General features: G+C 36.6%; 1 protein-coding gene across 6 annotated transcripts in view; it reads left to right on the forward strand.

The window, feature by feature from the left end:
• LOC105837391 (WD repeat-containing protein 47) overlaps nt 1-27,838 on the forward strand; it is a 78,339-nt gene that overhangs the window by 34,688 nt on the left and 15,813 nt on the right. For 3 of the 6 annotated variants that reach the window (XM_036285665.1, XM_012682146.2, XM_012682147.3), the window contains exons 5-6: nt 5,203-5,313; nt 5,655-5,730. In XM_036285665.1, coding sequence (XP_036141558.1) covers nt 5,203-5,313; nt 5,655-5,730 — 187 coding nt within the window. Of the gene's footprint in view, nt 1-1,759; nt 3,398-5,202; nt 5,314-5,654; nt 5,731-9,567; nt 13,104-23,679; nt 26,637-27,838 lie in introns of those variants that run through there. The other 3 variants (XM_012682150.3, XM_012682148.3, XM_012682149.3) reach the window with 3 other exon arrangements.

A 27,838-nucleotide genomic window follows, 5' to 3' on the forward strand; every position in this document is an offset into this window, starting at 1 on the left:
TTTTACCGTTGATTATATTCGCATAAATGTAACGAATCGAATTTCTTTAACGAGGCGAGAAATTACTTCGACGGTACATCGTGCCTAAGATGGGTCGATGGATCTTCTTGACGTCGCGGACTCGGTGCTATTTGTCCGTTGTAACGCAGCCACCTACTTGCGCATATATACGGCGAGATGCAGCGCGTAATTAGAACGCGCGAGCAGTTCGTCATTGGTAACAAACGAGGCTTTGTTGGAACATCATCGGAATACGAAGTAGTCCCTCATTCTTTCTTTCTCTCTTTCGCTTGAATTAAAAGCGCTTCGTTAGCATTGAACACTCCAGGTGTTGTGGTTAGAGATGAATAGAAAAAAAGTCAGCTTTGAATAATTCCACCTTGATGAGTTTATCGCGGTCAGAAGATTAGTCGTACAATTATGTAATCGAATTATTGGACGCTATTATATAATTGTATAATTTTTTAAATAATTGTTTGCTTATGTAATATGTAAATTTATTGAAGTGTATAAAAATTTCACGGTCTGCAATAAAATACTATCAAATATAATTTTATTGATATGCATATTTGAAAGTCTATTAAATAAGTTTGTAAAAAATATCTGGTAACAAAGTTTGAATAAATGGAATAGTCCAATTATTTTTTCATCATGAAAATTTATAATTATTATAAAATTATCACTGATTATTTAATGATTCTTACGAAAAATAATCAGTCTTCTAACTCATTGTATTGGTCCATTTATTAAAAAATCTCAATTATTAACTCAATTTGATAGCAATTATTCGATTATTTCTTGGCGTATACACAAAAGGGTCGTTTACCGCACCCTTTTTCAAAGTAGTTGTATAAGAAACACGTATTAGAAATGGTATTTATGAATATATTCGCAATAACATTGCTACAAATTTCATATTGCATAAACTTACGCTACGTTTCGAAATGGAGTGAGCGTGAAAGTTGGTTGATCGCGAGTAAACATGGATTGTAAAGCAGGAAAATATATGAAAAAATCTCGGGAATTGTTCAACGCGTCGATGTCGTTCGGGATATTTCGCGATGTAAAGCCCAACGTGCGGGCGCGATTTAAGAAAGCAGAACGGAGAATACCTTTTGTGCCGTTTGAAAATTCATAGGCGCTCGCACTCGTTGTTGATCGCACAAAGCAGAAAGTGTGGCGATACGCTGTGAAATTGAGTGTAACTCGCGTGTATCATTTTAACTGCGAGAAATAACTGTGAGGCGCCTGTAGCTTCTGTTTCTCTCGAAGCGGGATATCTGCCAGATGTTGCTCGTGCGATTCTCCCGAAAGCGATTGTTCGCGCGCTTGATGTTCCTTCGCTCGAAAATGATTACCCAGTTGAAAGTAATAGTGCGATAAAAAAAAATTATATCGGCACTAATTTCACGTTTTTGTACTTACATTTAGATGTTCTTTAGATTTTTAGATATTTAAATTACATCATATTCTACATGAATACTTCAAATGTTTTCTAATACAAGATCTATTTTAGAATCTTCGAATCTACATTGATTAAACAAGCAAATAACAAAATACGTATAGAATAGGATTTCGCGCATTAGATAATCTTATCTAATGCTTCGTACATACACCTTTGTTCGGCTAATCATACAAAAAATATATTCTTAAAAAATGCAAAAATACCTTGATTTAAGAATATTTTATACTTAAAATAGCGCCAAGAATAAATATTCTTCAATTAAGAATTAATTATTCTTAATTAAAATTAAAAAAAAAATTTTATTGAAAATAAAATTTGCTTTAATTAAAGAATAAAATCGCATTAGTTTAATACTAAACTATAATACTGTGCTCCTATTAATTGTGATTTTTCTCTCAATGAATCTTTTTGTTAACTTTATCCAAAATAAATTTAATTTAATTTAAACATATTATTTTTATGAAACAGAAGTTTTCACAATTCTATCCTTCTTATTTTTCTCGATCCTTTTTATATACTGACATAGTTTAGCCAATTTTATGTGTGGATGGCGAAATCTTACTTCCTTCCGCGCTCTTGGCGAGCCTCTTTCATTTATAAGAAAGTGCATTTTGTTCACGAGATAACACGCCACGTAGCGGGGTAGTGAAAAGAATACCATCCACACAAGCTTAGTTGTTAACCCAATATTTAAGCATGTTATTTTTAATCCAAGAATAAATAACTTTCGAATTGTGTACCTAGGTTTTAATCGCATACAATTTTAGAAAAAAGAATACCATACTTTAAGAATAAAATATAACACTTTACGTAAACCTATTTGTTATTGATATAAATAAATATTTCTAGTAGATGATAGCATTTCATGCTTATATCAAAGTATATAGCGTTTAAGAGTAAAAATTTACTTGCAGTAAGGATTCATCTTATTTCTGTGATGCTCCCCTCTTAACTTTCTATCTATCAAAATGCAAGAAGGAGAGCGAGATGTCGTCACGCTACTTACTCCGTTAAAGGAGCAGACCATGTTTTTCTCCCCTTTATTCAATTTTATCTCTACATTAACATTTGAGTCTCCCTAAGTGCCCGCAAGACTTTCTACACCTCTGCGCGTGAATCGCGACGTGTATCGCGATTGCGCGCACAGCGAGCGACAGCTGATCGCCGCGGATGCACCGTGTACGTGCAAGCGCGGCCGGAGGGAATCAAAGCAGCCTCTGATAGGTTCGCGATACGCTTTGTTATTACGAGCGGACTCCGACAGGCCTGAGCTCAGTCGTGCCTAATGCCGCTGCCAGGCGAATCGTAGTCGCCACCACCGTTGTCGCCGCCGTTGCCGCCGCTGCCGCTGTCGCCGCCGCCGTCGCCGTTCTTGCTCCCTCGCGATACTCCACGTCGGGCCTCCTGGTCGGCAGTGTCTGTTCGGTACCGCCCGCAGCTGCAGCTGCACGACGGCAAACGACATACCGCTTGTCCGCGACCGTTCTCGCACGCCACAGTCTCGACGGCAAGACGAAACGAGCGCGAATTCCGCGGCTTCTTGGGCGGTCAAGTCGTCCCTCTTGGCTTCCCTTTTCTTTTCTTTTCTTTTTTTTTTTTGCGTTTCGTGGAGCCGTGTCGATCCGTTGCGGACCGCGGCGGACCGTCGACCCTCGAGTTTCGCCTCGTCGAGAGATCTTCGTCGTGCGGAATCACTCGTGGGAAAAGAGAGCTCCGTTTGATACATGGCGATGATGGCGTGAGGACTCTCGACTCGGCGAGGAAACGTGCAGGAAGCATGATTTATCACAAACCGACGACGCCGCGATTCCGCATCGCCGAGCGGGTCTGCGCGCAGCCACCTAACAATCGGCCGACTTACAATAAACAGAACAGTCACAGCAGCACGTGCAGTCTCCGGAGCGTCGGTTCCACGCCGCCGTGCATAAGTCGGTAAATATTACTCGTACGGTCGCCCGGCGACACTCGCACGAGCGGCGGCTCCATTGGCATTCCCTACTCGAAATACCACAAATAGATTTTTATTTCTAACAACCTTAACCTTCTAATTTTTTTCTGTTTTGAGTTTTATAAAGAGTTTAACAAACTTCACAGCGATTATTTAGGTTCATTGAGCATTTAAAAGGGCGCGAATAGTTCAAATTAAAAGACAGTTCTCTTGATCCAGCCCAGTTTTTTAAATAATCCATTTTCAGATGAATTTAGAGCTGCTACTTTTAGAAAAGATTTGAAATAAGTCGTTAACTGGACCGTTCAATAAAGATACACATTGTGTGAAACGCTGATTTTTTTTTTAACTACATGATAAGCATTATCTACGATAAATTGCAGTATAATCCTCGGATAGATTTTTCTATATATTTATCAGATGTCGGCGAATCTGTATTTACGGAAAATGACTAGTACCAAATTGCATTAATTGTTTATCAGGATTTCCGCGCATATGACTTAATCGCGCTTGCGGTATAACTTATAAGTCACGTTCGGCAGAGGCGCAACTTGCTGAGCCTGCTGAGCTGCGCCAGGAGCTCATGTCGCATCGGAAAACGTTACCTGGATTGAGAACGCAGCACGCGCCGTGATGCAGCGCGATTTTGTATAACGGTAACGAAAACTGAGCCGTCGCACGATGATCGACTGGAGAGATTGTTTCAGTGATTTAAAGAATGTCAGATTGTAAATCATATGTACATATCAAACCGTTACGTTACAAAAAACCCTGGTGGCTTCTTCACGATCGAGCGCCATTACGAAACTGGGTCCACCTTCGAGTGAACGATTATCCTGATTCGCGGTTGATAAAAGGTCCAGGAGACTTTGAGAAAGTTGAGAAAAGACCCTCGAAATTTTACGTGTAACAAAGTATCGCGTGAGATAACGAATTATTACAAACTATTCCAGTGATGCACGTTGCATCACTTGAGATTACACTTGAGATGATACTTAATTTGTTGTTCATGCCTCGCTGGAAGACCCGCGAGTTTAAGTTCGCGGAGGTCAAGATGGCCCAACGTCTCGTTTTCTCGTGTTGGAGCTCGAGGGGTGACAACGAATCCCCGATAAATCACGTCCCGCTTGAGTAATAGCTCTGGTTAAGAGGTCTCGCGACTTCTCAGACTTCTTTATTTCTGTTTCTGTACAAAAATCGCGGTCATGGTTAATTCCCAAGTCTATTCTTTGAAGAATTAGAAGCGGAAAAGAGAGGAAAAAGATGCTTCTTTTTCTCTCTCTCTTTCTCAAGAGGATACACAATTATTTGTAATGATTCGATAGGAAAATTTTATGCCTGTGAGAAACAAAAACGAATAAATTATCTATAATAAGTTTGTTTTAATAAAAAATTATTGTGTAATATTACATATCTTTTTAAACAAAATTTTTAATTATTTTGTAGAAAAAATATCAGTTTTCCATATTAATTAAATTTATCTTAAAATTATGATCAAATTTTATTTTAAAAAGGGTTAGTTTTAAGTTCTACGCTTTTTAGATTCAGATGTGTTTTATGCATAACGTTTATAAATAAAGTTAATGTGTAATAGAATAGCTAGGATATACACCGGCTTAGAGAGATCGTTGGCTGGAATAGTCAACGGAAACGGAAGATTAATAAGTGACAGATGAACGCGTAAAACCCCCGGCCGTAAATTCCACATAGTTTAAGGAAAATTTATGATCACGTGTGACGAAACTTGATTGCTGATAATTATCGCTCGCGTCTGTTGTGGTATTTGCAGGATAAAGCAGCCTTTGGGAAGCAAAGGACCTTCGCCCGTTCACACGAGTCCACCTGTCCGATCTGGAATCCAGTCGCCGAAGCCTACGATCAATGGATCGGATCCAGTCGCGTAAGTTCTCAAGTCGTATCGTGTAAAAATCTTGCAATCTGATAGCCCCTTTGCGAAAGATACGCGGAAATTTATGGCTCTCTCGAAGGCATTGTGTTACTTAATACCGATTGCATTTAGTATTAGAATAACTTTCTTCCGGCCCTTTAAGTCTCTTTTCATCTCTTATATTATTGGAAATATTCTGCAGTTAATAAACATAGCTAATTTTCTTTCTCTTTTATTATACGTATTTGTGTTTTCATCGTTTACGTCTGTTTCTGTCTTCCATGAGGTCCGTGATCTTTATTTTTGCAATATCATGCAATGCTTAAGTTAATTGTGTATTTTATTGTTTGCAGAAGGCAAAATTCGGTGTCAAGCGGTATTTACGATTCGAGAGTGTCAGAAGGACATTACGACGTCATCAAACCGAAGGTAAGTCAATTTTTAAATATCATATCGTGTTTTCGCAACTATTTTTATATCTACGAAGCCTCAGCCGCTTTCCTTTCTAAGTTCCTTTGTAAGACTGTAACATGGTTCATGTATACTCGCGTGTACATTGTCGTTTAGTATGATAGCATATCATTCGATTATTACCCAACGAGTTTAAATTATGAACATTGACATATTACTTCGAGTTATACGATTATTTTATTACCATGTCTAACGTTGTTCTGTTAAAAAAAAATTGCAAGGTGATTGCAATTTGCCACTACCTAGTACAGCGCATACAACGAACTTTCCATCTGTCTTCCCGTATTTTCTATATTTGACGTAAGAACTATAACACGTTTATAGTGTCGTCCGTAATTCGCCAGAGAAACCGGCCTTCCCACATTTTCCGCGAATCGATTGAGATAGCGAGCACGTAAAATCGATTTATATATCTCTACATCGCTTCCGGTATAATTTAGAGAATATTTTAAGATCGTTATCGCGCCACTTTTACGCCGAGTAAGAAGGTAATGTTCAATATAAAAGACAAACGGACCGATAAAGCCAACGGGATGTGCGTACGCTACATAAATCTGCGAGTAAAAATTGCCTATGTTTGTATAACACATTGAAATTACTATGAATAGATATTATGCCTCATAAATCCAATTGAATGCACATTAAGTTGAATTGTACTTCGTGTATTAACGTAGGTATCAGAAAATAAAAAATTCAGTTTACGATACTCTCTATTATCTATATCTAGCTATCTTCCCAACAGATTATATTTGTATAAATAACCGTATTATATGTTGTATTTATTTCGCAATTTATACAACCGTATAAATTGCGATTACACGGTTGTATAAATTGAGAAATAAATATAATATATAACAAGTATTTACGACAAAATATAATCTGTTAGAAAGATTTATTATTTTCAAAATTGATATAAAGATGTATAAGTCTTTCATCTTCGTCAATTGTTTCTACAGTTTTGACTTAATTCTCTTCATTATTGATTAGTCGTGGCTATCAAGAAATTGCCCGTAAAATGCTGTAATTGCTTCAATTGCCAATTAATTGTGAGATGATCCTCCGCATGCGCCATTTTACTTGATTCGATAAATCTTATTTCTCCGATCCATTGTTTTACTTTAATTCATTTTTTAAATTTGCGTTATACATTCAATATATTATATATATTGAATATTGATGATCCTTTTCAATTAATTAAGTATATATTTAATTTACGCAACTTATTACTTCTGTGTGATGAATTTCTTTCTTAATGCTGTGGTTTATTTCGTAAAATTAGTTTTTCGTGGAATTTGGATACGCGTGATATTCGTGACCGATGCTACATGCAAAACGAAATTACACATTTCCGCGCCGGATAATACAACAATAGCGGCTGGCACGGTGGTAGCCGAAAATTTGCATGTCAATTGCTCTTTTATCCCCGTCGGCGGAAACGTTACAGCGATGAAAAGAGTCGAATAGCGACTCGTTTACCATGAACTGAAGTAACAAATAAGCAGGTGATACCAATGCCTGCGATGTACCCGTGAAATTCGGTTATCTGATTACTTATTCACTCGGATGTTGTTTGAAGGAAATAATGTTAAATAATGATGATTTAGTGGTTGACCTCGATTTATCATTTCTCTGCTTGTGTTCTGTCCTTGTGTAATTTCTGCTATCGCATCTCGCATTTCGTACCTGTCTGTTTATAGCAGAGAACGCACCAACATATATATATATAGAGCATGACTCTGAAGAATTCGTATGAAAAGCTGATTTAGAAATTATACTTAATAATTTTAACTTTTAACGAGAAAAGATTTCTTGCAAATTATACTAAAATAATGCAATAAAGGAAGTGCGAGTGTTATGAAATAATTTAATTTGAACGTACGAAACAGATTGGTTTGTTTTTATTACTAATTGCGTTGATGCAAAAAAAAAGGCGATGCTGCAATGAAATGATGTTAAATGACTATAAGAATCGAAGTGCTTTTTTCTCGTGCAAAAAAAAAATATATCCCTGCTCTGGATTCAGTGGCCTCGTTATTGGCGCGATTGCATTATACAGTGCAATAATTTCGCGGAAGTGCCGTGACGTCAGCTAGGTGTGGATAATCGCAGTAAATGACAGATTTTATCCTCGATATGATCGCCGACTTCCTTCCTAAACTTCGAAGACAACGCGTTACGGTTTCCGTTTTATTATGCATTTAGCCGCGCGTTTATTATATCGCTTCCGAATTCTTGGACTGCCCATTTGTCACTTTATGCTGCGAGAGGGCTTGGTACGCCCACTACCTTTCTTTTCTTTTCTTTTCGCGATACTTTGTTGGCAACGGCGACGCAATAAATCAAACTGTCGACAAAGCAGCGCGGAGAAACACGACAACTATAACTGAAGATCGAAATGTTGCGCCTCCGCGTAAGTGTGCCGTAGTTTACCGGCTTCCTAGTTTCACCCGTTTGTCTTTGTACGATTTAGCGAATTGCGGATCGACTATGAAAGTTGATGTTGACATGCCTCGCGAATATCCATCCGCGTTCTACATTCACGATCCCCGGTATACGCATCCACGGCCTTCGCGACGCAAATGCAATGACAGCGGTACGTTTGATTCTCGTATTAATAAAGTCAACAGCTGCGAACAGTTTCTCTTGGTGAAAATTTAACGACGAGATTATCCCCTCCCCCCTCGCTTGTTATTAATCGGAAGACATTTAACATCAAGACATTTTCACAATAAGTCTCCTTGTACCCTATTTTAATAAGTTTCTACAGTGTTAATTTAATCGTCAAGGCTAAGATTATTTAATAGTTGTCAATGTAATATTTTTAGATGGATAATTAAGAAACAAGGTTTTTTTTAGTGGTTAATGTTTTACAACTAAACCGCAACGGCCATTGCAAGAATCCGATGAGATCTACACCTACACTCAAAATTCTAATGTCCATTCTCGTACGCGATGTTGGATCATATCGCACTGTGACGCAGCTTGATGTAAATTACCATCGCACATACGAACGCCGATATTATCGTCTCGCTGTCGCGCATAATTATTGGAGGATGCGTCGCGTTATTGACAGAAACGGTGCTGTCGCGTGGGCGCCTCTCCGAGATTTTTCGACGCCTTACGATCTATCGTCAGCCGAGAATTACGTAGAAGCTACTTCATGGTCGCCGACGGTTGGCACGGAGGTGGAAACGAGCCGGGTCCGAGTTGGACAAGTTAGCCCGATCGAATCTTCAGTGCCTTCAAAATGGATTTGACAAGCGCTCTAACAGACGTGTGACAATTGTGGTAATCTTATTCAAGCGCGATGCAACGCGACATCGGTGTTCAGCGTGTCATTTTTTCTTTTTCAAGAGGGGAGCATGCCCTTTCCAGTAGTAGGCGAAGCAAAGTCGTTATTTATCTTCGATCGTCAAGGTGAACCGGAATAGGCTTCTTCGTGTAGGTGTTAAAGAGAAGCCGGGTAACTCGATAACCCGTGAATACATGCACTCGCGTTTCCTTCTGACAATACGTGACTTGTAATCGACCGACAGTCGCGATAAAATTTTATGATCGTGCCGCTACTCCGCGATGATTCCACTCTCGGAGGTATAAACATCGCATCAAATGTCATCGTGATATTGAACATGCAACGTGCTCCGTGAAAATTGAATAGTGGTATTAAATAAACATACTATATTTAAACTTTAATTTATATTAATGAGAGAGAACGTAGAATATTAATATTTATTAATTACATTTTAAATTTAATTTAAAGATATGTAATCTCTCTAAAATTTTTTAAATTTAAAATTACAATTTTAAAAATTAAAGCTCAAATAAATTTTTGTGTAAATAATAATTATGTATACTAACTTAATAAATCATTTAATTATTTAGTACGTTAAATTACCGCTTCTTTTTTGAAGCGACTAGTTATTGCACAGTTATTAATGCAATTTGATTTAATTTTTTTTTATATAAGAAAACATAATTTGATCTTTGAGATTATTTGAATGTAATTTATAGCGCGTTGTAGTTTTTATTTATAGAAATTATATTTACGTGATTGTGATATATGCATTATGCAAATGCACTCGCGATCTACGTGTTGTTTCTTTCCATGGAGTGTAACGCAATTGCGGCTCCATCTCGTTGGTTACATGGAAGAACGTTTCCGTTCACCAGATACTATGCTCGCAAATCCTTCTTTTGCCTCCCGTTAATCCGGAGTAGATGGCGCTAATTACAGTTACCAATAAAAAATGCTTTAGGATAAACGTATTAAATTATCACCATGTAGAATAATGTATTTTATACAAAAAAATTTTGTGTTTCAATTTTATTCAATGAAAGTATAATGCTATTATAGATATTTCGAGATATTTGTATCTTTTGAATATTATGTTACATAAAGAAAGAATACTTATTTTTTTTAATGACATTAACAATGCAAACAAAAATCTTTATACATAAAGAATATAGTTTGGAGCATTCTTAGAGCGCTAAAAATAAAAATTGTTTTAATTGAAAAAAGCTATTAAAAATATTTAAATAAAGCAATAGAATTATAACAAAAAAACAAATGAATAAATGAATAAATGGCCAAAAATAAAATTCTTTAGAAAAAAGTGATATACCTCATGTCAATTTACAATACAAATGTTTTTTCCTTGCACATCGAGATGAGATATTCAAAGCTACATAACAAAACACAAAATCTCGTCAAAGACATGTTCAATCAGTTTAAATGTCTTATTTAAAAATGTAAAAATTAAAAAAAAATTTTTTTTAATTCTGCTATGTATATGTATATATGAGAGATATTATGATATATGTGTACTACATTATGAATTTATTTTCAACGTTTGATTAATTATAAGGAAGATAAATACCGACACTTAACATAATTGCACTACGTTTAGCATAAATTTGTTTCTTCTTTTTTCTTGTACTATTTATCTTGTTTTTTATTTACGTAACTTTGCTCTGAAGATTACCTAACATTTAAAAAGAATAATCACTCTACAATCATCTGTTTTTCAATTGACAGATTAACAGATTGATAAATTGACGTAATTGTTGTTAAAATTATAAATATATTTTATACATGTACAAATCTAAGAGTATTTTCAAAAAAATTATTATTTGCCATTTAACGCAATATTTTCAAAATTATACTTTTGCAAGTATATTTGGTATTTGAATTGTCTTTTGTATTAGACAAAATATTTTCAAGGCTTTTTTTTCTATTGCGCTTGTTCGTGAAGAAGAAAATCGTGAAGTAACGCGTTACGCAGAGTTCGTCAATAACGTGCAGGCGTATGTATCGAGCATATCGGTGTATATCGACATGACAAACTGGAACCCCTTAGTCACGAAGCGCACCTTCGTTGGCGACCTGATTCCACGATATTCCAAGGTCATATCCAGATGGTTCCCTCGCGGTTTTGCGCGACAAACCCATAAGGTTTAACCTAATATGGATACTTCGCCTTTGAACGAATGGCACACTGGTCTGGTGGGGATCTCCGCATGGCGGAGAACTCCTTCGAGGCACCGGGTCTCTCGCGTACCACGATACTCCAGTACCTCATCAGACGTGTATTACGAAGCACACGCGTTTTCATATAGTTACGATCGTGCTCCCACCACGCTGCGCGCACGCCGGTTGCTTAACGAACCGCGAAGGTAGAATCGAAGATTCCTTCACGTGGTTTCGAATTGTGAGCACAGGACAAATTACAAATTAAATTGATCTTGTGATTCAGTCTGTATGAAACTGTGATATTAGGGAATTATTAAACAATTCTCTATATAAAATAAAACAGTTTTTTGTCTGTGAAAATTAAATCGTACGTACACGAACGAGCTGTTAAAGTTCGCTGAAACATAACGAGAGAGTTTAACGAACTTGGTTGGAAATACATTACGAGAAATACAAGTGAAATATTGCACGGAAGACTTTTCCCCGTTATCAAGTAATATTCTAAGGCATGATCCAATAGATTATTGCTGTTATGGTAATGTAAAAGCATTATCATATTATGACGGAATACATGGTCGATGAACATTAAGAACAAGACGAAATATCTCCCGTCGTCGTGACTTACATCGGGGTCGAGAAATGTTTTTGCGAGTTAATTAACATCCTGGTAGCCGTAAAAGTCACCAGGCGAGACAATCCGAACGGTTGAATTCCTACGTAAGTGTCTGGAGCAATTATGTGGTGCATGAGCGAGGCGTGGAAACTGTGCATCTGCAAGGTCAAATATTAGACATTTTATCTAGAATAATCAGAAAATCTGGAGAGGATTCCGTGATCTCCAACTGATCTTGTTATTTCGAGAAAGCATTTTATTATCGTTTTCACAATGTCAACGGCGGCACACCAGCAAGCGGCAATACGTCGCCTCGAGGAGCTCTTCAGGAACGTGAAGCTAGAGCAACTGCAGAACAATCCTGAATTGATTAAGCACGAGCTTAAGATAGATAAATGCTGCGAGGTGCACGGCAAGCACGCGAAAGAGAACTGTTGGAATCGCAGAGGATCTGTCGGTAGTCTGTACCACGCGACCAGAAAAGATTCTTTCGGACGCCACGACTCTTACAGTTACATCGCCACGTCTCCCACGGGTAGGGGATCGCTAAATATACCGATGTCGTCGCCCAAGAGGGAACTGCACCCCTCATCCTTTCCCAGTACTCTGCGGAAAAATCCTTTGGGATCATCTATGAGCGCTATTAACAACACCAGGAAAGATTTTTTTTCAAACACCATCGGTGGGTCGCCTTTGCGAAAAGATCCCATAGGTCGCTCCATGGGCTGCCTCAGAAAGGATACCATATCGAGCTACAACTCGCCGTTACGGCGGGATTACGTGGCGAAGTCGATGACGAATCTTCAGCGACCGGCGGCTACGCGGCGCGACGTTGCTCCGAATTTGGCCAGCCTCTTCGTGACCTCCGCGGATCCTCGCGCGAATCTAAGGTCCGGACTGAGCACGTCGAACGGGGATCTGAAGGCGCGCAGCTACTCCAACGGGAACCTGAAGAGCTGCCTCGCCGGCTCCAGTGGAAATCTGCGGAGCAATCTGAACGTGACCTTGAGCGGTGATCCGTCATCGACAAGTTCAGTCTCGGGCAGCCTGAGAAGGCCCGATGGCAAGTTGGCGATGCCACTTTCTAGTGGCAGACGTGGCTCGTACGACCGGAGGAGACTCTCAACGGATTCTCTGGATAACCTAAAGAGAAACTCATGGGATCCAGGCCGCAGAGGCTCCTCGGGCTCCTCGGGTGGATGGGATGATCCGATTTGGGAGGAAGAAAGCTTTGGCGATACCAATCAGGTAATATACCTCCTATTTACCTGCCTCGAGAGAAAGAGAAAGAGAGTGATAGAGATCATGTGAAAGGCTGCTGATGATGCCATCGATAAATAGAAGAGCTGAGTAAGCTGTGCGGTAATATCGCTTTTATAACACGGTTGTATAGATATGATTATGAAAGTCGATCGATAAACATCGACGTAAAAAGGATTTTGCAGCAAAGTAGAATGTTATTCCCTTGATAAAGTTATAAATATTTGTTATCTAAGGCTGTAGGATACGGGAAACACTCCTAACATATTTACAACGTTGAACGATGTGGGAATTGTCATACATTATTTTCTATTCCCACGAGCGACAGGAAAATATGTCGGCTTGTCCAGAGATACCTGCCTGACTGGATTGTTGCACGAGAGCGAGTAAAAATTTATCGATCCTTGTTAGGTGATCCCGCATACACGAGTGAATCGCACTGACGCGTGGGAAAATCTCGGGATCCGTTAATACGTACACTAAATATTAGGTGGCGGAATGTCTGTCTACCGGAACAGTTAGTTACTCGCCGTGTAACTCATACTTCGACAACTAGATTCCGTGGTAAAATGTTAGAAAACCTGTCAGATTTTACAAATTGATCCTATAATTATAAATATTCTATGACGCACTAAAATCCGTGCGTTTTGCGAAGTAGTTTTGGAACCAAAAATTCAGTTTCTTGATCCAATTTGCATTTCTATAGAATAAAAATAACATATTTCGCTCCGATAAATAAGCGTTGCGAGATTATTTTTATGTATTTATAATATCGAATTCTGGAATCATCAAAATTATACCGGTTTTAATTCCCGTTTACCTTTTCGACTAAAATTATATTGCATTTTTTACATAGCTTAAGTGTTTTTTTGTTTCTGATTGACTTCTTCATAATACTGAATGATTTTGAGCTTTGTTGGTAAAGTTGATTGATTCCACGTAATACTGAGGGGGAACAAACATTTCTGATACGTGCTTACGTCACCGACGTGCCTTGCATGGTATGAGAGTGTCAGGCAGTATTAGTCATTGAAACATTACGATAGCGCCTCACTACAGATAAGGGAAATACGTCAATGCTCCGCTTAAGTCTCGATTCAAGAATCATAAATTAATCATATTTCATTATCTTGATTATTATCATACAGGATAATCGTTGAAATCGCTCAAATCGTTCTTTAAAAATAAATTGAAAATTAATACGCATCACATATATCTCATAAATTTTGCCATTGTATATTTATATTATGATTTATTAAGTACGTAATTAAGAAGAGCCAATATATGTTTTAGAACTATAATTTTACTTTGATAATCTTCTTCTTTATAAAGAAAGATCGTATTGTTTACAATGTTATTTTTTACTTAATACATTAACATAATTATATGACGAAAACATAGGTATTAAAAAAATTGAAATCTGCAGGATCTTATTGAGTGCTTTCCATTTATTGACACAAGTCGGCACAAACATCTTTCCGTCTTTCTTGGTATTCAATGAGTAACGAAGACAGAATTGACAGTCGTGCTGACTTGAGTCATTGAATGGACAGCATCCATTGATGGTACACGGTATTCCGACATGCAAATTATGCTGGAGAAAAAAAGTGTTTTATAATAATTGTTTCCCTCCTTTTTTTTTTTGGCAAATACATTGACTTTTACATCATCACACTGCAACTTGCGTTACATAGTTGCTTCTCCAATTGCAGTTTGCCCTCTAGGTAACTGATCCGTGCATTTCCTGAAACAAGTTTCCCGCAGGTGCAACCTACGCACAACACTCGGCCCTGAGCGGTTAACCTACGCGCTCGCTCCAACGATAATGCACATTTTTGCGGACAACCCCGTTCCCCTTTTTTATTTCTTCGCTGCCGTCCCCTGTGGACGCTCGGTTTTTCTATACAATGCGAGAAATACGTGTGTACACACACGAGTCACGTCGGTGCGCTCGATATGGTCGGCTTCCGAACACAAGAATTTAAAAGTAGCTTATTGCATCACTATATTAGTTCATCGTAAACACAACATACATCTGCGATGTTGCAATTTGTTTTTTGCATATACATGAATGTACCCATTAATATGGCAACGCTAAAAAAAATTATGATATCAAAGTAAACTTTTTCAAGAAATATTAATTTTTAAGTAATGTTCCACAAGACAAAGACTCTTGATTTTTCACATTCTTCTAGTATTTTTTAATATTATTTTGTAATGAGAGAGATTATAATTTATATATTTACGATTATCATATTTATTGATTGAAATATCAAGCGACTTTGATTTTTCAAGTAGGTTTGAAATTGATTGGTATTTTTTTTAAGTTTATGTAAGAAGAAAAAAAGTTGTACGTTTCGTTCGACTCTAATGAGTATTTTTATTGCTCTTTGTATTGTTATTGTACGCGGGATGCCGAAATTCCTCAATTCGGTCTATGGCGCACGTGCGCTTCGTGCGCGATGCGCTTTACCTACATGCAGCTTCACGGTCGGCGAGCACGCGCGATTTTCCGCGTGTCACACGGCTCCGGAACCGTTCCGTCTCACGGTACGACGACATCCGAGATGATTGACCGATTGCCGTCTCGGTACCGTTACGAAAAATTGAGTGTTATTGGCGCACAAGCTGGCCAAAATTGACCTACGAAAGAACTTCTTCGTGTGTCACGCACATCATCCGCGGTATTGAAATAGTTTTCTCTCGTATAACGAATATCGACCGGAAGCGAACAATTGGATAAATTGTAATAATTTTGCAACGAATTGGTCATAAAAATTACTCTTTACATCTTAATTTTCAACTTCGGTGATTCAGATACATGTATCGTGCAGCACTGATAGCGAATAATCTAATAAGAACATGGAAGAGCACTTTAAATTATCTGCGAAAAAGTACAGGTGCAGGATTTTCAAAATGGCGTTTTTTCGCACGAAGAAATTATTTATTAATAGTTTGATTGTTGAAAATTTTTCTCTATAGAAATGTTTTGTACATAATTACATACCAGAACTTGTACAGAACTATTGGATTCCTGTAGAGGAGTTGTAATCTGATAAACAACTTGTAATGTGTATGAAATTATTTCGAGAAAGTGCAAGATCTTGAGCTCGCGTCACGTATAGTCTCCGAAACTTTTCGAAACGTTACGCAGGGAGACCCACACAACGCAAAATGTTTGCTAATTTGGTGAAAGTCCTCTATGTAACAATCATCTTTTCATCGTGCATTCAGTGAAATCGAGCGTTCCTTTCTTCGTCTTTATCCTAGCACATGACCTTTTTATCGATACCGCAAACTACGTTCTGTTATGGCCATGATCCGTGGTATACATTTTCTTTGCCGAGTAAAATAGTCGTCATTTACGATAAGACGTTGTTCAATCATTTGGAACGAACACACATTCATCATTTCTTTGGAAAATTGGAAAGATGTTTAGTTTGATTTTTTTTCTTAATCTCTTAACCAATTTTTAACATCTCTCTTTCGTGTATCGCATTATTGTAACGCTCAACCTTTAAATGAAATGTTGCAGTATTTTATGTATTGTACTAATGGATTTACGTAAACGACATCAATTAGTTGTCAAGCTGTAGATGGAAATAACGATTACACAGTAATTGACTTAATACGGGCTCACTAGAGCAAACATGTTTTTGCAACAATCGGTATTTTTCCTGTACTCTAAAATTAGACACAGGTTATCCTCTTTCGTCATCAGTAATAACTGTCGGTCAGTCGGATATCCATGTATGGTGTGATCCGCGTGGGTCGTCATTGCACCTTCGTCGACGTGCCCGACAACGCCTATGAATATTCGTTTTTTTTTTCTGATTCTTTTTACCTTCTCAAGTGTATTTCATTATGTTTATGCTCCTCGAGCACAATGGTATTCTAATTTTTTTTTTAGAAGACGCATGACCTTCTGTCTATTAAATTAGATCTAATTAGTTAAGTATTTAATCTTTGTATATTGTCGTACTACATGGTGCATCTTGGGGAACAATATAAGGTATTTGTATAAACCGACCAAAATGTTTTATATCGAAGTGAAAGACTTCTAGAAATTCTCATTAATGCGTATTTTATATGGATGACTTATATTTAAAAAAAGAAACAAAATGTAGCATTACTATCGGTTTTGGAGCTTATTTTTTTCAGATGCTTTTCGTTTATCTTACAAAAAACTTAATTATTGCAAAATTAGAAACGATTCTAAAAACTGTTGTATAATCTCATGGAAAACACTTTCCAGCTTGTATTTATATTTCCAAAGTTTTTTATTTTTAGTTTTTAAGAAATACAATTAGGAAATACAATTAACAGGCAAAATAATATCGGTATTGGTAACGGTTTTCTACATGTGCAAAACTATTTTAAACATACATGTTGATTTACATTGCTAATGACATCATAGTCCATCATTTGCTTGTTGCCGCCGAAACGATTGTTTTCCCATTTGTGGGCGGCATTAAAATGATAATCATCTGAATGCTGATGACGCCAATTATGCTTTAACATCGTTTTATTTTTTGCAGACACTTGCATAATCATTGTCTTCGGACAATAAAAAGCACGGCGATGATTATGCGAGTGTCTGTAAAAATTTCAAGTTCATGGGTATATCTTGATACACATCTATAATGTCTTGAATATAAATAAATACACAGAAAATTCTCTCGTTAACATCTTGTAAAAACATCTGTATATCTAAAGGCATTATTATTGAATTATTTCTTTAAAAAAAGTTATCTGTGATAATTCTGAAATTAATTATTTTAAACTGTTTTATAAAATATGTGTTTTATTTTAAAAAGTGTGTAAAATTTTATTTTGAAATCTCTTTCGTTGATGTAGCTTTTAAAAGAGTTTAGCATCGGAATTATTTCAAACTGCTTTTCTAACGTTTTCTTTAATTACTAATTTTTTTATATGTAATGTATCGTCGAATGTAATTTATAAATATTATAACGGCGCGCAAGGCGCAGCTTTGATGCAGATAAAACAGAAACCTATGTTAGCTTGGTGAATGTACCAAGAGGTTGATGGTAAACGATTTCACTAAATCTCTACCTCGACGATTCTTGATCAAGGCTTCTCACCTCACGAGGAGCTCTGCGTTATCGATATAGTTTTCCTTTTCCTTTCTTTTTTGAAATTTAACTTTTGTTATTCGCATTAATAAACACGATTTTTTAACATTCGTGAAAAGAAAAACAAATGTTCATTAAAAATGTCACTCAAAATGTAGCTGAATAACTGAGTTTATTATCGAGAAAATCTGGGTCGCGATCTTCGCGCTGATGGATGCAAGCTCGACCAAGCGCATCTAATAGTAATCTACTTTCTTGCAAATTTCTTGTGATTGCCGCAAACTGACGCGATCTTTTCTCTCAATCATGATGTTTGTAATTTGTGAAAACGCGATATACCACAATGCTCGTGTATACGCGGTAGATTAATTCACGTAACACTGATAACGGATTAGCGATTTAATTGGACTGAATTTTTCATTGAATTATAGTGACGTAAGAAAAGATTAAAGCAATTACACCATTTATCATTTATGTCTAGTGATTATCGGTTAATACTTCCATATATCTGGTGTTATTTATCATTTTATTAATTATTCATGATCAATAATTTTTTTATTATTGGACGATGAAAAAAGTAATTACGTTAATTTAGTTAGAAAGCAACACATCAATTTAATTAGCCAGCAAAATAAAAATTATTATCTCCTTCGTTAAAGTAAATTATAATATTATCTTTATTTTAAATATACGGTATAAATTAATTAAAAATTAAATTTGTAAGTACAATCTATACACGGCAACGCGATAATAATTAACGTTGCCATTACCTTCGTATCATATACTTGATATCATTCTGATTTCGGACCATCACGATCGTGTGAAACCTCTAGTCTTCCGCCTTTTGCGCTGTGGTATTGCATTCGATAATATTTCTTTCGGCATAGTTCGTCAGCGACGGCTTAAGTCATGGTCCACGTATCAAGAACGGACGTATGATAATTACAACGCGTGTGTATACTTGGTAATATATGGTTTACATTTCGTTATGCTGGTTATCGTGTTGCCCGTTTTCGTGACAGGCACCGGTCAACCTGTTATTAGTATTTTTAACGGTACATACGATGCCGGCAATCCGGTCATACTTGGCGTTACATTTTTCGTTTCCGCTCAGAACTTCGCCCGACGAAAGAAGTCGCGGCCGATCGCAATATGCCAACTATTGCGCAAGCAGTTTTTCAAGAAAACTGGTCACGCTCCTTTTTTTTCCCACGGTATATGCGGCTTCTCGAATCAGTAAATGAGAAGGTACGCGCATACAAACATTTCGAATCCTATTCGCGCGGAGAGCAACGAGTTAGAGAGCCGGTAAGTTGTTTCTTAACTGCAGGTGCTAGCCGTCAATAGCCTTTCAAAATGAAAAGGTCAACCCGATTGCTCTGTCACGTGCAAATTAAGCAATTTTCAATCGCGCCCGCGGTAGCCACCATCTGGCAAAAAGGATCGATCATCAGATAGAATTATACGATTTATTATTCACTTTCAATATCGCTTCAGCGATGATAAAGAAGTGAATCAAATCTAATAAAAAAAAAATTAGTCTCAAATCTACAATTGTTGTCTTATATATAAGCAAAATATCTTGTTTACAGAATTTAATAATCTTGAAGGGATATAACTTGCTCACATGAGGGAATTTTGTATAAGTTTCATCGAGGAAAATATATTCATCTTTATTTAAAAATAGAACAGGGAGTAATAATGTCTGATCAAAAATTAAAATTTGTTAATACTATTATTACCAGAAAAATCATATACATTTAGTGCTTTTTAAATGATTATTATAATATTAAGATAACAATGTAATATCTTGTGAAAATTATAGATTATCAAACATTAAAACTTTTATATTTTTACTTACATATAATCGTTGAATTGACACTAAATTTTCTTCTCTGTAAGAAGAAGTTAATGTAAACCGTGAGAAAGAATAATATATTCCTCGTACGTATGACGACTGTATAATGCAAAATCATTGCGCGAATTGAAGTAGGAATTTGGTAACTGGTAATTCCGGTACCGAAAACTCGGTCAACGTGTGCCTGTTTCTGCGATAACTTTGACCTCGACAACATTTCTTGATGCGCTCTTGCAAGTCATGACGTTTTCCTTTTGAGGAGGAAGAAATCGTATTGGACATGGAAGGCATTATGTAGATGCAATATTTAATCAATGTGACTTGTTCTGCTCAATCACATACGACGAGATAAAATTATATTTTTCCTAAATCGGAGGACAATGTCCCCAGTTTTCAATCATTATAGAGCTCAATAAAAGGAAGATTTATGGAATCATTAGTCGTTTAGTTTCCCGACTTTATCACGGACTTTAAATTCTATTTTTAAAAAATTTTGATTGACGTTAATGTATATTATTCGTTAAAAAAGTAATTAATATTAAATAATTAATATTATCCTTTAACATTATCATTATTATACTAATATCATAAAATATCATCTGGCACCTTTTTAATAATGCGATATTTAATGATGCGGATCGTCTTCTTTTCACTATTACGTTCCAATTTCCATGGTGGTAATCTTTCACCTAATCAGATGAAATCTTTCACGGATCACCCTCAGTTTCGTCATGAGATAATCCGTCGCTGTTGTCTTCCAAACAAACGCCCGCTCCAGATTTCGTTTTCTCGCGATCTACATCCACATGGAGAGCCATCGCACTCTAATAGCTCGCCATCGGCGCACGCGACCCAACGTCACTGGAAACGAGCGTTTCTAACGGCGGCCGACCATGATAATTGCCCAAAGATCCACGCAATGACAAAAAAGATATCCGAAACGTTTCCATCCTCCTTTCGCACGTTGAGATAAATCGCGTGTGCTCGTGCCACCGGATCACGGCAATTTACTTTTTGTGTCGCGCGATACTTTCTCTCAAAACGCAGATGTCCTGCGGAGGTGACGCATCGACGTCTCCTATCGATTATGTGCTTCGCGGTCTATTTTCCGTGATTTTTGTGCCAAACGATTTGAGTGTCCGGTTTGGAGAAATCCACGTCGTTCGCTAAACTGCAATTTCAGTTCGAGTTTAAGCAGTTCAAAGACTCATATGATCGAGAAACATTATATAATACATTACATCATGTAAACGAAACGTTCAATGTCGAATAACTTAATTGTAAAAGTGTTCTATCAAAAAAATGTGTGTGTATGTGTGTGTGAATCAAATATAAGTATTTTATCACTTATTAATCGGAACTAGATCATTTATTAGAACCAAGATTGTTCTGTTCATTTGATTAGTCTAGATATTAGTGGACCTGATTTTATCTCTTGCAATTGATCTTATTAAAAAAAGTGACACGCGGCGAAAGAATCGAACCACTTTCGTTCTCGACATATAATTAACGTATATTATACACTTGTACTTTTCCTGAGAACGTGAGTCAATGCAAGTGAAATTGAAGCGACGCGCAAACACTGTGTTAATAATCGGTTGATGATCATTCAAAATGACGATTTACGAGCACGTGCGTAATTACCGCGGCGAAAGGAAATTTCGCGTGTGCACGTCTCAGCAACCGATGATGCCGCGGCGCGAAAAAGGAAGAGAGACCGGAAAGAAAAATAGTAGAGGATTGCCGCACATCGCGGTGAATTATTAACGGAGCGTATCGGAGAAAGTAGCAATGGAAAATCAAATTGGCATGATCATACGGCAGGGCGGCGCCTCGCGATAAAGAAAATACAGCATGGCTTTTTTTTCCTCCAAGGAATCGCGTTAAAGATGTAGGTCTGTCAATGAAACTAACTCCCGTATATTAATAATGGATCTCTCGCACAACATTTCAAAAAGATTATTTTTAACTATGCATTGCGCAAAATTTATTTATCAACACTATTTAATGCTAATAAACATTAATACATGTAAAATAAAAATTAAGAAAAGTGTTTCAATAAAAATTTTAAATATGCAGATTTAATATATTTTTTTAATCAAATTAAGTTAAATTAAAAATTATTGTTGAAAAGTATTATTTGTATTAAATAAGAAATTTGTAATTTTTTAAAGTTAGATTGACATTAAATATTAATATAATCAATTATAATATAAATTATTAAATAAATTTGTTTTATTTGTAAATTAAATTTTATAAAATAACCAAGAAATACTATCTTTTATTAGGAATGTTTTTTTCTTTTACTATTTTTTTACAAAAATAAATTTTTAACTTTGGAAAAAAGTTAATAAATTAAAGTTTATGTGTTTTAATAATAACTAGTTAAAGTTAAAAATTAACCGAATTAAAATTGAGTTAAATTTTAAAAAACTATTTAATTTTTACTTTGTTATTTAACTTTTAATTTTTTATTTATTTACTATTGCACATATGTATGTGTGTATATAAATAACACTAAATTTAAGTCGTAAAGTTACTACACAGAGAGAAAGATTTTTTTTAGATTTAATAAACAGTTTTGTTGACTATTCTAAAGCATATATTTCTTTAGTTTTAATAAATTTTAAACAGATTTCTTTAGATATAATAAAATTGGTTAGAAACAAAGAAATATATGCTTTAAAATAATCAAATAAGACGGTTTATTAAATTAAATCAAAGAAATCTTTCTCTCTGTGTATCCATATCCGAGAATTATGAGAATCATATAAACTTTTACTCGCCTTTGTATCTGCAAGACTTCTCTCGCGAGATGCAGGATGGTGATTCGTACCCTGACGAAATATATACATATATATTGCCCGGATTGGCCGTCGGGATAAATCCATCTGCGATGTACGCAGAATGCCCGTTAAATCAGCCGACCGAAGAAATTTGTAAAGCACGTGATAATATCGGCATAACTTCTGGCTATTAGCGACATATCGATAACAATTGTAAGAAAGTGCAGCAGGCCATATACGACGCTGCTGCAAGGCTATAAACCAGTTGTGATTCGTCGTAATGTTTCGGAAATAAGTAGCGCGCATCTGTACTCATTGTCGATAAATAAACAGATATAAACTAATTTCTCTCGTCACATTTTTTTTTCTAGAATGTACGTCATGCTTTTAACTACATATGCTTATGTGCATTCTTGCGTGAATAAAGAACTTTGAAATAAAGAGAAAATTACCACGCGCGCATGCAATAACTGATCGGAAATAATTACTATCTGCAAAAGTATAATTATAAAATACTACATATCTATGAGGAAAATTCGTACATGATGAAAAAATTTTGGGAAAGAAATTCTACATAAGATTAATGGAATACCACAGCTGTACTACTAACAACATTTAGGTTTACTTCATTGATATTCATAAGCTAAAACGGTAAAATAATAGAAAGTTTATTCTTTTTTCTTATATGAAAGTCTTCTTAAAAAAAAAAAAAAAAAAAAAAAAAATAATAATTTACATATCTGTTATTTTAACTCATATAAATAATATTAATATTTATCTTTATATATTTGTTTGGAGAAAAATTCTTTAATTTTTATGAAATAAAATTAAAGCACGCGCGCATTCGTTTTCGCAGCAGCGTAAATCGGAATAAGGAAAAGAAATAGCATGATAGTTCATTATCATGCTGTTATGCATGTGTTTTCTTTGCGTCAGCTTTGCAGCAGCCTTCAATTCCGTCCTAACGCACATTGAAAATTGTTGCGACACAATTCGCAATTGAATTCGCGGAGGAATAACGTGCTTTGCGATATGAAAACGATCGAGCCGACACGTTGGATCTCGACGCCCACCTTCGTTCTCACTTCCTGCGAATAATGACGCGATTTCTATCTCAAAACAAGATTAATATGAGCGGGCCCCGGTGGTTGTCGCTGGAAAAGATGATCGCGCAGTGAAAGCGAGAGAGGATGGAAAACGAATGTTGCAGTTGCTCCTCTTTCTTTTTTTTTTTATCCATCATCATGTACATTATCGAACTCTCCCGATGGATACGATTACCTCTTTTCTCGGTTCACAGATCTCGAAGATCTTGTTTACGAGATTTTGATAAAACAGGATTATAAATCTTTATATGAAAATTTCTTGTTTCATTTATTTATTATAAATTTTTTAAGGAAAATTCTTTACTCTTTGAGTTCCTTGAAGTTCCAACGCCCGCATTTCTATGTAATATCTTTACCTGTACACAATCCTTTTCCTAATTCTATTTTTATATTGCGTGATCTTTTCGTGCTACGTTTCCAACGAAGATACCCCTCGCTGGTTCTTTTAAATGAGATCACACGCGTATTGCGGGACTATCGTGCAATCACCATTGTTCTTTACAGCATATAATTGTCTTGATATAATTATTCTAGTATTTTAATTTTAATTTTATATCTTTATTACATCAATGGCAATTTGCAACTAAATTAAATTTCACTTATAGGAGTTGTTCTGCCAACAGTTCTGTTAACAGTTACCAGTACATATTGTTTTCTTATTATTTTATTATTTTTATAGCTATTATTTTCTGGCATACATATTTTTTGTATATATATATATATATATATGTAATAATTTTAATTTTTGATGTTTGTTTAATATTTCATAACAACAAGAATGTAATGCTTAAGTAAATTATGCTTAAAGTAAATTAAAAAAAATTCTTTTTATTTATTAGAATTCTTATTAGGTTTATTAGACATAATCTGGCATTTATAAAAATAATTTGTTAGCATTATCGTAAATGTTATGAGTTCATCTGCTTTCTCAACCTTTCTGTCTGCATCGAAAACATATTATACTTTATGCTATGATAGCGAATCCTGACGAAATTCATAAATCAACATTATTTGACAACAAGATATTTAAAATCCGAGCAATCTTTCCCCCTTCCAACAAAACCGCGAAACTACTCTCGCTTTGTAAGATTCGCGCGAAAGAAAGAAGGATGAGTTTCGCGGTAGTAGGGGAGACGAAGTCTTTCGCGTTCGGACGAGGAGAAGTGGGTCGTTTCTCAACAGACTATAGTGGCTCGGCGAGAACGTGGTCTACGCACTCCTCCGTCGTACCCAGCTGAGCACGGGCCGCGATAGCTCACGAGAGATCGTTTTCGATTATCAAGTGTTTCTCTTCGAGTGACAGAGATCGCAGTGTTTCTCGATAAATCTTCGATAAGAAAGAAGACCCGAGATTCGATAGAGATTGAGACACAATGTCAAGTCAAAACGACAGAAATTTTGAATGTCGGTGAGACAACTAAAGTCCGAAAGTGTAGTGAAGTGTCGAAGCAAATTTGAATGTGATTTTCTTCTTTTTCTTTTGTTTCGTCATATTTTTTGAATTTATCCGAAGGTACCCAGTGAAAATCAATCGAAATCTCTCGTCGCGCACGATTAGTCTTTTCTCTTGGTCCTCGCTTTATCGTCGTTCCACGAGAAACGTTTCTAATCCAGAATCTCTCTATTACTCGTCCGAGCGTGCCAAACTCTCTAAGTGTGCGATCATCAAACGCCACTTTCAACGACATTGATCCTCGACGTCGTCATTATCGATCTAATGATTTTCTCATAATTTTTAACAATAAATATTTGAAAATTTTGAACAGTAATTTATCACACGAGAATTATTTTAGCAACTGATTAAAAAAAAAACTTATTTAAAAAAAAAATCAGAATTATTCAAGATTATTAAAGAAAGCAATTCTTAAAAATACAACTACAGAATATATTTAATAAAACACATATTTTCTGATCGACTAAGAAATTAATTGAGAAAATATGGCAGTGTACCTCAACTGATTTTAAAACACTCCCAAATCTTGTATATAAGGAGCAACAACAGATCACAATTCACAATGGGCGACATTCGAGTGCTGGATCCACGTATGGATCCCCGTTTCGATCTGAAGCAGCACCGACCCTGGCCGCCAATGTACAGGAACAACCGAGCGCCGTCCTATTGTTATCGACCTGTACCGCTAGACACTCTGGCCCAATGGATAACCCCCCACGTCCCCGATTACAATTACGTGCCCGCCCCGAGGATCGCCGCCAATCCCAACAAATCGCGGGACTACTACTATCTCGCTCCGTTATACAGAAACGCCATGCCGCCTCCGCCGCAAGTGATGTCGCCGCTTCAAGTGTCGCCGGTGGCGATGCCACCACCCGGCATGATGATGATGGAACGGCCGCGAGGACGAGCAAAGAGCTCGGGCGGCCTTACCAGGAGCATGCCACCTTGCACGTGCGCCGTCGGTAGAACCAGATCTCTAGAGGACGTCAGAAGCGAAATGAGCGAGTGGGACGATTATCACGATGAGAATGGCAACCACTTGCAGAGGAACAGTCCTAAAGGTGTGAGCGTGTGTCGACAGATACGCAGGTCCATGGAGAATCTCCTGGATGTTAACACGGAGGAACGCACGCTGAACACGTTTGAGAGGGTCGGTAAAGCTTGCAAGAGACCTGAGGATAGCAGAAACGACAAGTCGGGAAGGCGACGCGGTAGCTATATGGTGTGTTGAGATTCTTATAAACAGGGTTTCTTTCAAGACGGGGATACGAGAAGTTTCCTTTACGCTAGATATAATTTTCGGCATCTAATCGATTATTATCGAAAGATCTTACGATATATATTTATATTGTATACAAATTTCTCTTTTAATCAATATTTAATACATTTTTTATTATACGCGTATGTTCTTTTATATGCAATTGAAACTATCTTGCTATATCATAAATTAGAAAATGTTAAGAAACTGCGGTTAGTTCCTGCTACAAATAATTGATTAAACGCTTTAATTAATTTTACTGTTTAATTTGCCTACGCTTTGAGCTGTTCAATGTACTGAATATCTATTTTGTATATAAAATTTTTACGTATACATTTATTGGCATTATCCCGTTTAATAACTTATAAAGGCAATTAGTAACTCTATTTGCGTCATATCTTAAGTCACTGAGTGACAGGCCATTCATTCTCGATACAATTTTTCGTGCGAGTTATCGCGATCGTGTCTCCCTGTAATGCGTTTAACTATGTGACTAATCCGCAATTTCGCACACACGCAAACCGTCAGAACGACTTTCAGACTGAGATTTACAGATCAGTGAGTTTGCTAATCTAATCTGGACGACCGACGTGGTTGCACAATCCACGTTTCTTGCGCTCTTTAATTCCGGAAACGTGCCGCTTCTCGCGTTCTAAGCTCGCGAAACTAGCTAAATCATCCGGCACGCAACGGCAGGATTGTAATCGCCCATGAGCTTACAGAACAGCTTCGTTTCAAGGAGAAACCACATCGCGACATTCATTCCGCACGCGTCCCGCTGCAATTATACAATTCCGGAACTTGGCGTTTCGACTTAACGTGGGGATAATCACTTTTTCTCGCGTCTGTCGCGCGATTCGCGAATGTCGGTCGAAGAAAGTGTTCCGTGGAATTCAACTTTGCCAGCAGAACGGAAATAAATAAGTCTGCGTTCCGCGGAGTATCCGCTTGAGTAGCTCGGTACGATGAGTTATGAAGATTACACATATGTGTCATATAAAATGCTTCAAGAACGCATAGGAAGCATTTTCGCATGAGCATGCACAAAGTGAGAAAAATAGCCGAACATTACTAGTCGTAAACTTGTAAAAAAAAAAAACTTCTTAATGCATATTGCAAGACGTTTCTATTTGATTTTTTGTGGTCTTTTCTTCTTTATACATGTT

The sequence above is a fragment of the Monomorium pharaonis genome, chromosome 4 (genome assembly GCF_013373865.1).
Source record: "Monomorium pharaonis isolate MP-MQ-018 chromosome 4, ASM1337386v2, whole genome shotgun sequence".
Lineage (NCBI taxonomy): Eukaryota > Metazoa > Arthropoda > Insecta > Hymenoptera > Formicidae > Monomorium > Monomorium pharaonis.